Raw genomic sequence first — 17,700 nt, forward strand, 5'->3', positions numbered from 1 at the left:
TCAAAGGTTAAATTACCAGCAGAGACTACAGAACACAGGGAATAAATATTCCCTGGAATTTAAAAGCTCAAGAGATAATTTAATTGAAATTTCAAGACATTATAGGAAACAGAGTGAAGACAGAGAAACTATTTCTGTTGAATGTGGAGTCGAGGACATGGGAGCATGGTCTAAAAATTATAAATACATTTGGAACACTCTTCTGCAGATAACAATTTATGCCACATCAACTGTTAAATGTAAAACTCTGACTTATGAGTTTTGTTAACCCGAGGTATTAAAGGATATTATCTTAGGATCTCTATAGTGCACACAGAGGCCATTTGCTCCATCAAGTCTGCACCGACCCTCTGAAGAGCATCCCACCCAGACCCAACCCATCTCTGTAATCCTGCATAGGGTTTTTAAACCATGGCTAGCCCACCTAACCTGCACATCCCTGGACATCAAGGTGCAATTTTTAAACATGGCCAATCCACCTAACCAGGGAGGAAACCAAGCACCCAGAGGAAACCCATGCGAACACTGGGAGAACACGCAAACTCCACATAGCACCCAAGGCTGGAATTGAACCCAGGTCCCCGGCACTGTCAGGTAGCAGTGCTAACCACATTAATCTAAATTGGTTATAGGTGGACAAGTCACAGATCATCCATAGTCTTGTCAAATGACTGAAGAGGTTAGAGATACTTCATAGCCTACTCTCAGTCTATACTTCTAATGGGATAATTATTAACTATTTTTAATTATTAATTATAAACTAATTATTAACAGTTGCCATCATTATTTCAGCCAACAGTTAAATAGCTTGCCAACATTCAGTGTGGATTTTGATTCATATGGTGAGAATAACAACGTAGATGACTATTAGGTGCCAGATATTAGCCTTAAATCTCAATAAAAAAAACTGAGTCTGCACCTTCACAATACTGGCATGCAATGTAAATAAAACTGTACCATTTTAAATCCAATAAATAAGGAATAAAAACAAGAAGAGAGTTACCTCTTTTTCCACCTCAGAGTCAGAATCGGAGGCATATTTCAATTTAGACCGATTCTTTTTTGTTTTCTTTGATGGTTCTTTCTTCTTTATTTCATCTACGTCATCAAGTATTTTGTCCTGTTCGTCCTCTTTTTCTTTCTCTTCTTTCCGTTTCCTCTTTTCTTCCTCTTCTTCCTCCCGTTCTTTTTCTCTCAACCTCCTCAGCTCTTCCTCTTGCTGTTTCCTCCTCCTTTCTTCTATCTCTCTCTTTCGCTCCTCATCTCGTTTTTTCCAATCACTGATCTTGCCTTCAGCATCGCTATCACTGTCACTGCTAAGATTGAATACTAAATGTAAGAGGTGTGTGTATTTTTGTCAGGGATTTCTAAACAGCTAGCACAGGTGCAATTGGCTACAGAGTCTGGTGCTGTATTCGGATAATTGCTGGATGAAATTACAAATGGGAGCTTTGCCAATTCTTAGGATTACTAACCAGCTTGAAGAATCCTGCTCCATGTCAGGATTCTACTCAAAATAGCTCAGTGGATAAAAGGGCTTACTATGTAGTACGACCTATATTGACTAAAATGCTTCAGATTTAATTTGCCCCTTCAAAACTGAGGTGATCTCAGTTGGGAGGGAAGGTAGAAAACTACAATTGACTTTGCTGTAAAACATGCTATTTAATTAGGCATTATACTCAACACTACTTATTTCTAATCACAAGAATCATCATTACAAATTGTGTACAATTCAAGAAAGTAAATGTAATAATTAGCACAGTACTTTGCAAAAGTGCTGCATGAAAACAACACTTTTAGTTTTCTTAGTATAAATTATTTTTAATCAACTACTCAATGCCAAATAATAACACTGTGCTAGTAATGTGATGGTGATGCTGCTGAGGGGTAGGGATCAGACAGCATTATGAACTGAAGTGCTGTTAATTACTTCCAAAGGTCAAGACTTTTTCTGACAAAACAAATTCTTTAGATTTAGAAACCCATTTAAAAAGGCCAAAGCCTGTGGGTAGCACTGATGAGATGGCAAATGGCAGTGATCATGACTGAATTTTTAACTCTGGAATCAAAGTAAACAAATTCAAAAGATGTTTTGAGGAACTGATTGGATGATTTCATCTCTAGAACATACTGGAATTGATGAAAGCACAAAATTGTGTGAAGGTGGAAAGTAGGGAGCTAAGGACTTTTATTTAAAGATCAATGGCTAATGTTCTTCAACAAATGCCACGCATATCAAAGTAGCCTGCACTAAAATAACAACAAAATTATGTAGGCATCCTTTATAATTTCTAAAACGTGACTAACATATTAAAACATATATCATTCCATTCCAGCAACTTTGATTTATTTGCAAAGCCAAACGCTCATAGCTATGTACTAACCTGAGGCTGCTGGAGACTGAAGGTAATCTCTCAACCTTTGGCTTCCTTCCTCGGGGTTTTGGGGTCTTTTTTTGAGCTGCTAAATAGAGAGAAAGGTGGAGAAGGTTATCTTGAAAATGAGCTTGTGATTAATCTGAAATTCACTATAGAATAGAACAGAACAATAACTACAGTGCAGAAAGAGGCCATTCGGTCCATCAAGTCTGCACCAACTCTAAGATTATCCCAACACATCTTCATAATCCCGCATGGGGTTTTTCAACCCGGGTTAATCCACCTAACTTGCACATTGCTGGATATTACTGGACATTTTGTTTTAGTGTGACTGACCTACCAAGCCTGCACATTTTAGGACTGAGGGAGAAAACCCACACAAATATGGGGTGAACATATAAACTCCATAAAGCTAGTCATCAAGGCCGAATTCACGTCAGGTCCCTGATTCTGAGAGGCAGCAGTACTAAGTTGGTACTCTAGTATTATTTAGTTATTGGTTGTACTAAGCCCTATATTTTTAACTTAATAAACCAACTAGATTATTGACTGTTCAGAAGTACACTGGTATTGTTCAGGACAAAAATAACAAGTTGCATAATTTGTTGATGCATTACAGAAAACATTACATATGTTAATTATATTGTTACAACAATTTATTAAAAATTTAATATTCAAATAAGCTAACAATAAACTAGTCAACATTGAACATCATCAGTGGATCTTAAAGTCAATATTAAATGCATAAATTGTCAACCTATACCATGATACCTGGCTTCCTGCCTCTGGCAGGTTTCTTTACAGAGTCATCAGAGTCAGATTCTCTCTTATAATCTTCATCATCATCATCATCTTCCTCCTTAGCCTGGACTGATTTCTCCTCCTCATCGCCACTAATCTGCTTTTCATCCTCCTCCTCAACTTCAGAGTCATACTTCTAGAAAAGATTTATGCATAGAATAATATTTAGGCTATTAACCCATGGGAGAAAAGGACAAACTTTCCAACAATGAGGGATTGACAAATTACTTAAAAGCTAAATGATTGCTTATACAATAAATCACTCACCAGTACATGACATTTATTTATAGCATTTAACTAATAACATCCTAAACCATTTCACACTGAGAAAAACACTTACCTTTTCTCAGAAGAAAAATTCGTGCTGGTTTCTCAAACTCCTTCACAATAGCAAAAACCCTTGGAGTAACCTGATAAATATGTTGGCAGCTAAACAGCAAATTAATAAACTAAATACTTTGTGGAAAAATTTCTAAATAAAGATTGGGATTTGGAGTTGATGCTCTATACCACAAAAATCACACCTTTGACTAAAGACCAAGCCATTTTCCATCCTGCTATCAACAGTGGCTAGTTACCTTGTCACAACCAGACACTATTATAGTTCAACTCAGGTCAGAAAGTTGGAGATACTAATTACCTTTTTCTTCCTTCCAGCTGCAGGCCCTCGTCGAGGTGTTCTGGAAATTACTTTTTTTTCTAGTGTGAATTCCTAAAGGGTGAAATCAAAAACAAATCATAAATGCTGACTACCCTGGGGATTGTCTTTGGTAGCTGCGGATTCAAAACACGCAGATTTTTTTCCGTGAACTCAGAATCAGCAAGTATCATCACAGCAGCAGTCAGTCAATTCAACACAAACTTGCCAGGAATGGGAGACAAATGTATAGCTTCATTATTCACCAAATGAATTCAGTGAGGCATCAGGAGAGTCTTCCATTTCTAAATCAGATTGTAATGATGGAAATACAAGGGAGTGGAGAGAGAAGACTTGTCAATTTTCTTTCTACTAAATCTTCATGTGAGTGTGAAACAATTTTAAAAAACCACCTATCTATTACTTTTCTCTACAGTGAATAAACATTTAGTGTTTTTACTTACTTGGTCACTATTCTTTTCAGATTCTGAAGAACTTGGTTCAGAATTCTCTTCCAGTGAGTTGGAGCCACTTTCCTCTTCTTCTTCACTTGATTTACGCGTGCGTTTTGGAGGTGGTTTCTATAGATTTAGAAAAACATAATTGTATTGCTTTTTCCTCACTGATGAATGTTTATTTGCAGCTAGTTACAATTTACTGCCTTAAAAGGGAGTTTTAAAGAATGCGAATTAGACCTAATAGGAGTAATTTACCCTTATTATTTCACGTTGCACTATAAATGTGAATATTTTGTACCAATTGCTCCAAATGTACTTTCATTAAATCCCCAACAATGAATACATAATCTTGAAATTACTATTATACTGCCTACAACTAATAAATTCCTAATTCTTAAGGAATTGTCAGCTTTGGATGTACAGGAAATAACTTCTTATATCAAATTATCAAAAGAAATCACAAAACAGTAGTAGCATTCTAATACTTCAGAAAATAGTAGTCAGATTTCAACATCATATCAACCCACATTCAGCTGAGAGCAATATCCAAAGCCTTACAAACAAACACTAATGAATATGTTGGCCCACAGATATACTATGAAAATGAGGAAACAATCTTCATTGGAAAGTCCCACAAATAGTATTCACACTGATGGGAGAAGGAGAACGTGAGGTCTGCAGATGCTGGAGATCAGAGCTGAAAATGTGTTGCCGGATAAGCGCAGCAGGTCAACGTCGAATCTCCTGTTCCTTGGATGCTGCCTGACCTGCTGCGCTTTTCCAGCAACACATTTTCAACACTGATGGAGAAATCTGGAAATCAGGTTAAGTGTCTACTATCTATTTTCAAGGGCAAATGTATGGTCAATGAAAGATGTAAAAAAACCTTTTTCAATAACAAATATTTGATTGGTATGCAGATCCAAAAGCTTATAACTATATTTATTCGAGAAAGTCACCTTGAATAAATCAACAGGAGCTAAACAAAAGTTGGTGAAAAACCAAGGTTAGGATATTATTGCTTTATTCAAGTTAAAATCTATTCTTTGAATTTCATTAATTTACTGAGTATGAATTCTATTAATTTCAGAGTTGATTATTTTGCATAAAGTTTAGATTACATTAAAGTGAGTCAATAAGAAGGTTGCTGCAGATGATAATCTGTTTTGGGAGGCATCAGTCTTGGCCAACAATCTATTTAAAAAGGATTTGGTAAATTTAAAAGATTTCTTAAAATGGTAAGTGCAACATTTTTGACTGAGCAAGAATGGTCGCCATTCATTGTTGATGACTGTCTGGTATTGTTCATGATTTGGATGCAATGTTGGTGTAAGGTTAAAACGCACTTGTAATTTGGATGCAAAAGACAGTTTTAACTAGGTGTTTGGTAGTCAGTTACAGTGCAAATTCTTCCCTATTGCTGTCAAACAGGAGAGAGAGAGAGACCGAGAGAGAAACACACACACACAGACACCCAGACAGACACAGAGACCACAAGTCAGTAGGAGATGGAGAGAAAAAACTGGAGGCAATGGCATAGCATTATTGTAATTGGACTAATAATGCAGAGACATAGCCTAATGTTGCAATGACATGGGCTTGAATCTCACCTTTGTACAGTGCAATATGTTAATTCAATAAAATTTGGAATTAAATAAACTAGTCTAATGATGACAGTGTACCATCACCAGTTATCATCCAACTTTGGAAAGAAAGTCTGCTTTCCTACCTGCTCTGGCCCACATGTGACTTCAGACCCACAGAAAACTGGCCAAGTCTTAAATCTCCTCTGAAATGGCCTAGAGAGCCAATCAGTTCAATTATGGATGGACAACAAAATGTCAGTATTGTTCACGACTCCCACACTCCATATAAGAACAATAAAATGTCGTGTATTTTCACATCCTTAATGTCCCAAATTATTAAATCAATATGAAATAAATTCTGGTCTCGCAAGCAAAAGTCAGCTAATTTTCAGCTAGGTCCACAAATTTCAGATAAATAGATAGGTTATTCATTTCTTTCAAAAAAGAATTTTTGTGTTGCTAAAGTTCTTGAGTCGAACACTATTAGACTTCCTTGCTCACTTTCAAAGAGCATTGCAAAATCTTTTACACCCATCTGAACAGACAGGTGGATCTTGGTTTTAGCTCTGATTAGTATCAACATCTCTGACAAGCCAATACTCTGTTTGCATTGCATCAAAATATTACCATAGGTTTAAGATCAATACTAAGGTGAGCATACTACTACTGAGATAAACAGAGATTGCTGAAAAAAAACAGTAAAAATGTAACCAAGCCTCGGGCGGTGGTAGTGCTTTCTTTCAGCAGAGAAGGGATAATAAGCAGGTTGGGGAGAATGGTAAAAAAATTAGCTGCCTTCTCACCAAAGGGCTAGATGTTTTAAAAAAAATACACAGATACCAGTTCTGTTTGTAAGAGTTTACCTTTGTAAGAAGGGGCTTCCTCTTGATCCCACTCTGTTCAATGCTGCCTTTGTCAGAGTCCTCATCACTCACTTCTTTCTCCACTTCTGCTCCACTTCCTGGGACCACTTCATTTTCTGGAACCTCACTGTCTGATGAGCTTGATGGCTAAACAGGAAAATCAGAAATGGGTTCAAGCCACAAAGGAAAATAAAAGTGACAGTTTTTACTTACTCATTTTTCTTATTTGAGGAACATGTATACTCAGCCAGCAATCCTAGAAAAGTGTTAAAAACAATTAACTTACCCTTAATATATATCAGAGAAAATTTGAAGGAGCTCTAAAGAAAAAGTATTAGGACAAATGACTAAAAACAAAGTCAAAGTCAATAAGGTGAGTCTTAAAAAGGATGAGAAAAGTGGAACATTTGGTGAAGGAAGATATGCAGTGGCTGCAGTCACCATGGTGTATTCTTGGGGGGCTAGAATGAGGTGTATAGCACACACAAGGGAGACTGTCACAATTCAGGTTAGGAGCTTGCAGGCAGGCAGGGAACGGACAATCACCATACAGTTGAAGAGAACATACCAGGTAATTCAGGAATTCCCCAATATGTTCTCATACATTAACTGCTTTTCCATTTTAGATACTGGAGTGTGTGATGATTCCTCAGAACAGTACATCAATAGCCAAATCTGTGACAGTTGGCACAGCTGTACATGGAGAATGAAAAGTGGAACAGCAATAGAGACAAGAGATTTGATGATTGAAAGCATAGACAGGCATTTCTACCACCATTGGCATGACTCCAGGACAATACATTCTCTCCCTGGTGCCCCACAGCTGCTCCAGGACAATTTTCTCGTACAGGGTCAACAGAGAGAGGTTCCTATTGACACGAATTACGATGGTAGTTTATCATATGAAATCCTGAAAGCAGGTTTTAGGGGGTTCAGCACCTAATCACAGAATTATTCCCAGTGGCATATGCTACTGAATAGAGCAATTTGAGAATTCAGCCATCGGACACTTGGTTGGAGAACTGATGTAGGAAGAAGGACATCAGAATTCAAAGACATCGAGATTGGTATAGGTTCCACTTGGCAAGGATAAGATGTTGTATTTGAACGTTTTCAGAACCAGAGCCAGTAGAGAAGTTAGCTAGTGCTGTTCAAAGAGTTTAAAATAGATTAGCAAAAAGAGAATTCTGATGTTGCAATCCAGGGCCGATTCATGGTTCCAGGTATTTTACCTACTATGAACAGAATACTACTTTCTAAAAGGGTTACCAAGTCACAATGACCAGCATTACATAACCCCTGGCCTTCCTCCATGTTTTCCTCAGCCTCTAACATACCCAAACTGTGCTTCTTTTGTGCCCTAAGTCCAACTCACAGCTGCACCTGACCACTTCCAAGGATTCTGGTTTCTCAACACCCTGAATAGTAAATGATAATTTTGTTCTGTATTGTCCTGGTGGTCTCTTTCAGTCCATGTTATGGAACCTTCCATAACCAGTCCATGATATGAAACCATATCAGTTCCCTTGGTTATGGTTGTCGGTGCTACATCTCTTTGAAGTTAAGAGAAAGTGAGGACTGCAGATGCTGGAGGTCAGAGTTGAAGAGTGTGGTGCTAGAAAAGCACAGCAGATCAGGCAGCTTCCGAGGAGCAGGAGAAATCGACTTTTTGGGCATAAGCCCTGGTTTCGGGCATAAGCCCTTCATATCAATTCTCCTTACACCTCATATGCTGCCTGACCGACTGTGCTTTTCCATCTCTCCTTGAAGGTACACTGTTGTCCTTAAAATGGCCAGACCTCAATTGTGAAAGAGAAATTTAAATAGAACAGCGTGTCACCCTAGTATGCCAAAATTCTTAGACGTGGTGGAATTGAGCTTTTTTTCCCCCCATTGTCTGAATCCCAAGGCAAGTTCATTTTGCAACAAACAGAGCACATACTTTAAAACAAATTGTAAAAAGAAATCAGTAATTTCTACATTGTTTCCTCCGAAGTCCTTTGGCAATTTGATGTTGTCACTTATAAGATCTGAACAACATGAGTTATTTTTATCCTCGATCTCAGTTTTCTGAAAAATTGCACTTGAATTAAACTTTTGTATGCTACACACAAAAGAAAGATTTCTAAAAGTTAACAGCATATTCTGGTCATCAAGAATATTTTTATAAGCGTTCTTTAACTATCACAATTTCATAAGCACGAATGTCACGTCTCTCAGTAGTAGTCATAACATCAGCATGAATTTGTTTTGGCACACTGGAATCCTACATTCGACAGGATGATTCTAACTCACCAGTGGTGCAGTAAAGCTGACGTTCGGGTTGTTCTGTATTTCCCACAGTCCTTCATTGAATCCTTTCCTCTTGTTTGGTTTCCCATATTTGTCTTTGTATTTTTCGAAAAGGAAAATATCTTTTGGTCCCAAAAATGCACTGGATAACCAAAACAAAAAGAAACATAAACTAAAATTATATGTAGTTTTAAGAATCAGTGCGAGCTTCACAAAATTACTTATGCACACATTTCAAAAGTCCCAAAATCTTGGTCATTATTTGTTGGTGAAAACTTAGTAGGGAGAGATTCACATGTATGAAATCTGAAGAATGGCAAATTAAAGAATATTTTCCCCAGTAATTTTCCTTCTTTTTTCAGTTTTGCTTGATTGACTAACAAAAACAAAGTATTTGATTAGAAATTACCTTTTAGAACTGTACTGGAGAGTTTGTGGGCCAACCACACATCGCAAGTAATGATACTTGTTTGACCTTCTGATCAACCCCAAAATCAATTATCTTATTAAATACTGCATCTGCATAAGCACCAGACTATTTGAAACCGGTTTTCCCTTGGCATAACAAAGGGTCATTCTTGAATACAAAGCATCATGCTGATGAGAAATTAGATTGAAAACTAAAACAAAATGCACCCTTATAAACAAATGAAGATCCAATATTATGATTGGTCATATATTACACAGCTATTGCAAGGCAGAGATACTTACGTTTCGTGAGTGCCATAGAAAAAAATTGGATATTTATTTGATGGTGGTTTCACAGCTCCCTCTGCAACATCATCAATCTGTAATAGAAAATATGGAATTAGTAAGTAAAAGAAAAATCCATTAACACCAATTTTCCAACACAACTAGTTAATTTTACATGTGTGGAACACACATGTCTAAACACTTGTTTAGGTCATAAAAGAGAATTTCATCATACAAAATTATCTGTACATTATTTATTACAGAACAAACTTTGCAATATAACTTTGCAATTTTTCCCCTTCGTTTTAGCATCCACCTCCTGTTCTCTTTTCACAGGCAAGCTGACTGCTCAACCAGATAGTATAAAATATATAATCAAAATGCATGATATTCACAGGATTTTGATTAGTTTCCAAAGCACTGTTTCTAACCTTGCATCAACATTTAACAAGACACAAACTTGGCTCCTGGGAAACATGTTTCAGCACATCAAGGTGAAAGACTTGCATTTATACATAATCTTTTAAAGATACCAATGTCCCAAAGTGCTTTACTGCCAATGAAGTGATTTTGAAGTACAGTTACTGCTATATTGTACAGAAATGCAGTAGCCAACTTCGTACTGAATAAGGTCTATCAAATCACAGAGAAATAGATGACAAGATTATCTGTTAAAGGATCATGCGGCCGTGTCCCTACCTCTGAGCCAGAGAGCCCTGACTCAAGATCCACCCACCCCAGGTGATGTGTAATAGCATTTCTGAACAGGTTAATTAAAAAATCTCTTCTGATTAGTGATGTTTTAAGGATAAATATTGGTTAGAACACAGGAAGTGATGCAACAAGTTGACTACCTAGCTAAATCCAAAAGGTACCAAAAGAAACTTTGTTGCATTTCTTCATTTCCATTTTTTAAATTCTGGCCTGTTACATAAAAATAAAACTAGTAACTCTCCCAATCCGAAGAAATTACCACGGCCTGTTGATCACAGTCAAACAACTAATACAATCACCATTTACTGGCTATAATTCTTTCCTCTTTTAACTGGTCAAATTTATTGGTGTTTAAATTTTCCCATCTGCTGCACAGATGCATCATAACACATCTGAACAAGTTGATAAAAAACAGCTACTAAACAAAAACATGCAGTGGTAGAGCACAGACGTACTGCAACATTGCACACAGCTGCCAGTACACATCAAATAGTATAAAACAAACACAGAAAATGTTGGAGAAACTCAGCAGGTCTGGCAGCATCTGTGAAGAGAATCAGAGTTAACATTAAGTCTGGAATGAATCTTCTTCAAAACTCTGGGCTTGTTTGGTTTAGAAATACAGTAATTTTGGACTCAAAATGATAACTCTTCCTCTCTGCACAGGAGCTATCAGACCTGCCGAGTTTCTCCAGCAACTTCTGTGTTGTTTTTGATTTCCAACATCTGCAGTACTTTGCTTTTATCATCAGGTAATAAAACTGATTTGATGTTGGTTCATCAGGAAGGTCTACTAACCAAGAAATATACAAAACACACATAGACAGGATCAGAGTTTCCGGGAATGCCTGGAAAATACAGTAATTTTTTCTACTAATGACATGTAACCAGACTACAAAGTAATATCTATCAGCTATTAGGACTTTGCTAAATTCAACTGCAGCAATTAAACTGGGATTTCTTTCCTAGCCTTTCTGAATATTAGTCAGAAGCTGCAAGCACAAAGAAAACATGAGCCTATAACTTGCAGCAAACACAAGCCAACAGCTCTATTCTCAAAATAGAATTAAATTAAGATAGTCTATATTCAAGGACATAAAATTGCCTGAAAGAGTGGTGAAGTAGATTCAATGATAACTTGTTAAAAAGGACTGCATCAATACTTGGAGGAAAAGATAAACAGGAGACAGAACAGAGTAATACAACTAATTGGATACTGCTTTCAAAGAGCTGGCATGGGCACAAGTGTGTTGAATAGTTTCCTCGCAGTGTATTCAATGATTCAAACTTTAGATCTCTTTTTGTTTTAAATTCAAGTTCGTCTTTTATTGGGAACAGTATATTACCATTTGGCTAAATGGAACTTTAACAAACTGACCTGAAGTTCAAGTGTAACCTTGATGTGTCCTTTCACTCTACACAGAACATGTTATACGGTGTCTTACAGAGTAGTGCCTTGAAATAGTCTCATTACATGTACAGTTTTATTTAACATTTTAGTTATTTTTAAAATCAGTGTTCACTAATCCTCAATTACTCTCAATAGATTTTCAAGCAATTAACTGGAAATAAATATACATCATCTGTCTTTAACAACACATAGGAGAGGATCACAGTGCTGAACAAAATGTGTGCTTCAAGCCTTGGGTACAAGTTTCCTTTGGCAGTGCAATTATGTTTAATTATTATTCCTCTGTCCAAATATCCCAAGCGATCTCATGAGGAGACAGCAAGCATCCCACGTATTATTTCAAATGATCTCAGGTACAAGTACTGATTTAAAGTAAGTCACAGCGTCCTACAGCACAGAGACAGGCCTTTTGGTCTAAACTGGTCCATGCCGACTAAAATGTCCATCCATGCTAACCCCAGTTACCTGCACTTGGCCTATATTCTTCTAAACTATGGATTTGTTCAAAGGCCTTTTAAATGCTGTTAATGTACCTGCCTCAAGCACATCCATTGGTGGCTAATTCCATATGCGTACCACCCTCTGTGTAAAAAAAAAAGTTGCCCCTTAGGTTCCCTTTTATTCTTTCCCCTCTAACTTTAAATTGATGCCCTCTATGCCTTGAATCCCCAACCTTAGGAAGAAGACTGAGTACATGCCTCTCATGATCTTATATATTTCTATAAGATCTCCCTCAGTCTCGTCCGTTCTAAAGAAAAAAAGTCCTAGTTTGTCCAACCTCTCCTTATGACTCAGATCATGGAGTCCTGGCAACATTCTTGTAAATTTCTTTTGCAGTCTTTCCAGCTTAATAACATCCTTCCTATAGCAAGGTGACTAAAACAGAACGCAATACTCCAATTGCGGCCTCACCAACATCCTGTACAACTGCAACATAACTTCCCACTTCGATACTCGATGCCCTGACTGATGAAAGCTAGTGAGCCAAAAGCCTTCTTCACTGCCCTGTCTACCTGGGACTCCACTCTCAGAGAACAGTGCACTTGAACTCCAAAGTGCCTCTGTTCCAATACACTCCTTAAGGCCCTACCATTCACCATGAAACTGCTACTTGTTCTGACTTTCCAAAATGCAAGAGCTTACATTTATCTATGTTCAACTCCATTTGCCATTTTTTCCCCACTTCCCCAGCTGATCAAAGTCCTGCTGCAATTTCTGATAACTTCCTCACTGTTTACACAACCACCTATTTTAGTGTCATCTGCAAAATTACTAATTATGACTTGCACATTCTTAACAAAATCACTGATATAAATAACAATAATGGGGCCAGCACCGACCCCAAGTACCCCACTAGTCACAAGCCTCCAGTCCGACAAGCATCCTTCCGCTATTACCTTCTGCTTCCTTCCATCAAGTCAACTGTGTATTCAATTTGCCAGCTCCCCCTGAGTTCAATGTGACCTAACCTTCCAGAGCAGCCAAGCATACGAAAATTTATCAAAGGTCTAAATGAAATCCACACAGACGATGTCTATTGCCCTGCCCTCATCAACCTTCCTGGTCAATGCAAAGAACTCTTACAAATTTGTGAGTCATAATCTCCCATGCACAAAGCCATGCTAACTACTCCTAATCAAATGTATTTCCTGTCATTCCAAATGCATGTACATTTTATCTCTCAGAATCTTCTCAAATAACTTGCACACCACAGACGTTAGGCTTACTTGTCTATAGCTCCCTGTTTTTTCTTGGCAGCCTTTCTTGAAGAAGGACACAACATTCACTAACTTCCTGTCTTCTGGGACCTCATGATGATGCAAAAATACTTGCCAGGACCAGGAGATTTATCCATCTTCATACATTCTAACATATCCAACTCTTCCTCTACTGTGATATGGACTGTTCCCAAGATATCACCATTAACATTCCCAAGTTTCCATGTCTTCTCTACAGCAGACAGAGGAGAAATAATCACTTGAGACCTTGGCCATCTCCAGTGGTTTACTTAGATGGCTTACTTACTTACAACGTGGAAACAGGCCCTTCGGCCCAACAAGTCCACATCATCCCTCCGAAGGGCAACCCACCTAAACCCCTTCCCCTACATTTACCCCTTCACCTAACACTACAGTCAATTTAGCATGGCCAATTCACCTAACCTGCACATTTTTAGACTGTGTGAGGAAAGCGGAACACCCAGAGGAAACCCACGCAGACGCGGGGAGAAAGGCAACTGTCTGCGTGGAGTTTGCACAGAGGCAGGAATTGAACCCAGGTCTCTGGCGCTGAGGCAGCAGTGCTAACCACTGTGCCGTCCACTGTGGTCCTTGAGAAGTCCTATTCTCTCTCTAGTTATTTTTTTCCCTTCAGTAAACTTAAAAGAACTTCTTTAGATTCACTCTACTCTTTTCAGCCAAGGCTCTCTCGTGCCCCCTTTTTGCCGTCCTGTTTTCCTTCTTCAGTAAACTCCTGTATCCACTACATATGTCCAGAGATTTCCCTGAACTCAGTTGCCTGTACCGAAGCCATACCTCCTTTTTTTCTGATCAAAGTCTCAACATCTCTTGTCATCCAGGATCAAGTCTCATGATCTTAGTTATTATAGTTTCAGAGATGCTACAACTAACTTCAAAGTCAGGAGAAAACATTACTTATTTTAATATATATATTTTTTCACAAAGCTTTTGACTTTGCACATTATCCAATACTCCCAGCTGGAAAATCTGTTGAAGTGCTGTTTCTTTTCTTTCTCCATGTCAATGAAAAGACAGAAAAACTAGGAAAGCTTAAATGAACGAACTTTAACAAGATAGATTTAGGTTCCCTGAGCTTAACTAATCAAACAATAAGTGACTACTGCTTTACAAACAACAGCAGATCATCTTGCTGAAATTAAAATGAATTGCAACAGAGAATTTAACCCTTGTTAGAGATCTTGAATTTTATCTTCAAAATTTTGGTTACCCTGTTAATTTCCACCCACAACATTTGTTTTAAACCATGTGTTTTATCTGGCTTAATCATGAAGTAGTGCATGCGTATTTGGCATTTCTGAAACCGTATAATTTAAGTTGCATAGTAGAGGTGTGCTAAAATAAATAGTTATTTTCTGTTAATGAGAAAACATGGTGTGAATTGCTTTTGTACTGAATACTGTCAGTCAGGAAAATTAGTCAACTTGGTGGTCTGATTGAGATTTTAAACATTTTGTGACTGTTTGTTGAACAGTAATGCATCTTTCCAGTTAACTCATAATAACTATCACAACTTCAGACAAGTGGCTCAGGATTGAATGTTGAAATTGTAGGTAGAGTGCCAATCCAATGAATACTGTGACCTGCATTATATGAACCTTCTTGAGTGTTGATGGAGTTGCATTCACAAAAGGCAAGAGGTGTGGAGTATTGCAACACATTCCTGCCTTATGCATTGTCAATCAATAGTGGACAGGTTTGGGGAGTTAGGAGGATAGACAGTTGCTACAGAATTCTCTGAGCATTTCTTATAACCACAGTGTTTTTACAGCTGGTCCAATTTAGTTTCTGATCAATGAATAATTGCAAGGTTGTTGACGATGGTCAAATTCAGAGAAAGTTAGGCCATTGAGTATAATGGAGTACAGACATAACAAGTGTTAAGAATTAACTCAAAATTATTCAGACTTTGAACAGGTTATTAATTGCTAATTCTGATTAATTTACATGCTCTGAGATGTACCGTATTTGGATAGAAAGCTATGCAAATAACAAAAAAGGAAATAAATGAAGTGCAAATCAACCAAGACTTTAAATTTATTACCAACAGCTACGTTTCAAGTTTGGTCAGACTGCTTACTGAAAGCTGCAGCTGGCAGGGACCTGTTTACCACCAGATAATCAACAAACATTACTTGCAAATACAAAACTTTCTCTCGATGTTATCAGAGCAAAGAAAGTACTACACAATATTGTAAATTAACAGCTGGCAGGTTAAATTTTAAAACATGCTAAATAGCAAATCTAAATGGCTGTCTGAAAGCAAATACTGCTGTTAATAGGAGTTTCACAATTTAATAAAACAAAGCGTATTGCTACAACATAACAGGTATATTCTGACAGTGAATGTCAAGAACTGATTATCAATAACAAATTGCAGGAATGAACAAATTCTATTCTGAGACAGAAGACCTTCTGTCAGCATGTTGTGTGCCTAGACAGACATGGAATGAAATAAGTTGCCAAATATTCATACAAAAAGTAGCATCCGGAGTCCGCACTGAGAGGAGAAAGAAATGACAGTACAGGGAGCTCCATTGCGTAGTATCACAGTGAAGGCAATCCTCCTAAAATGAATTTATGATTCATGTGGTTGTATTTCAAGAAGCACAAATGTAAGGAGAGGCAGATAAAATTACAGTTTTTTTTATAAGAGGAAGTTCTTTTCCAATGAAAAATGATCAAGAAATATTTTTCCAATCAAAAAGATTGCCATTCATACAACTAAATTTAGCATAACAATACTAGAAGTCAAAAGACTTGACAGTCTCATTTGGAAGGGGTTAGCAAATTTGCTTTTAGATCCTTCCCTTCGTCCCTTCTTTTAACTTGAATCATAACTGTATCAACTTGGCTTTTCTTCCTGTTTCAAGTTTATGCATCACCAAATAGCTTCAGCTGAGTTCAACCTAATAATAATTGCCTCTAACTGTGACCAGTGTCATTTGCAATGACAGGAACAGAGCACACCTTAAAAGTTAAATACCAAAATTCTGTTTGCTAAAATATCAATTCATGCTTGCTCATTTCGGGGCAATAGAATGCCAAGGGATAAAGCTTACCTTAGATAAATAATTTTATAACAAACTTTAAACAGCTACATTTGAACAAGCAGGTGAGTGCACTGGAGAGGTTCTTTCAATTTTATGTTTTGCACATGCTTACTTTTTGTTTGACCTTACCAACCTAAAAACATTGTAGGCAACATTTCCATCTATCTGAATTGTGCATAAAATCTGCCAATATATTTACTCCATCACAATATGTGGGTTGAACTGTTGCTTAAATCTATGTAGATTCCGTCTAAGCTGCCTCTGGTATACAACTGTTTTGTGTTTGAGCAATATGGCTATCTACCTAATGCCCATTATTTTTTCCCCACTTTCCTTTCTAAACATGCAGTGGCAAAAAAAATTTAGATTTCATTTCTGCCTATGTTTAAACCATATCTCTTTACATACCAACAGTTATTAGACTTTTGCATTGGCTCTGCAGCTTTGGGATGCCAGGTCATTGTGAAAGATGCTATATACAACAATTTTGTTCCTCTGTTAGTGATTATATCATAAACCCCAGTGGCAACTTGTGCAAGCAACTAATCTCAACTATTGTAATGCTCCTTGTATTAACACCTGAGCATTCAAATAGCATGCTAGTATGCTCTGCTGATCTGTCTCTATTGATGTCAAGGTACTGCCATTTTATGGTGTCATATTAGCTCCCTTTTTCATAATTTTTTAAAATTTCACCTCGAAACAGACTCTGTATTATCCTTAAAACGGCCAGACCATTGTTTTAAAAGAGAAACGTGAACACAGCCTGACATCCTACAGTGCCTGAACAAATGGGCATACTGGAAGTTGTGTTCCTTTTCTTTTGCTTAGACCCAAGGCAAGTTAATTTTGTAACAAAAGGACATATACTTTAAAAGGAATTGCAAAATAAAATTCGGCACTTCCCAGAGTGCTTCCTCCATGATCCATTTAGCATTTTGATGCTGTCTTCACACTTTTAAAAATTCTGTTGCGTTTGTCTCGCCTAGTTTTCGAAGTGCTGTATCTCTCTTGCAGCAGCCAAATTAGCTGATTTCCCTTGTCAAATTGGTAG

General features: G+C 37.4%; 1 protein-coding gene across 3 annotated transcripts in view; it reads right to left on the reverse strand.

The window, feature by feature from the left end:
* Positions 1–17,700, reverse strand: part of hdgfl2 (HDGF like 2) — a 58,673-nt gene that overhangs the window by 20,203 nt on the left and 20,770 nt on the right. For all 3 annotated transcript variants that reach the window (XM_060846456.1, XM_060846455.1, XM_060846457.1), the window contains exons 2-9: positions 9,730–9,806; positions 9,022–9,160; positions 6,727–6,873; positions 4,284–4,400; positions 3,823–3,894; positions 3,153–3,318; positions 2,388–2,466; positions 1,004–1,316 (exon numbers count right to left, since the gene is read on the reverse strand). In XM_060846456.1, coding sequence (XP_060702439.1) covers positions 1,004–1,316; positions 2,388–2,466; positions 3,153–3,318; positions 3,823–3,894; positions 4,284–4,400; positions 6,727–6,873; positions 9,022–9,160; positions 9,730–9,806 — 1,110 coding nt within the window. The remainder of the gene's footprint in view (positions 1–1,003; positions 1,317–2,387; positions 2,467–3,152; positions 3,319–3,822; positions 3,895–4,283; positions 4,401–6,726; positions 6,874–9,021; positions 9,161–9,729; positions 9,807–17,700) is intronic.

The sequence above is a fragment of the Hemiscyllium ocellatum genome, chromosome 28 (assembly GCF_020745735.1).
Source record: "Hemiscyllium ocellatum isolate sHemOce1 chromosome 28, sHemOce1.pat.X.cur, whole genome shotgun sequence".
Lineage (NCBI taxonomy): Eukaryota > Metazoa > Chordata > Chondrichthyes > Orectolobiformes > Hemiscylliidae > Hemiscyllium > Hemiscyllium ocellatum.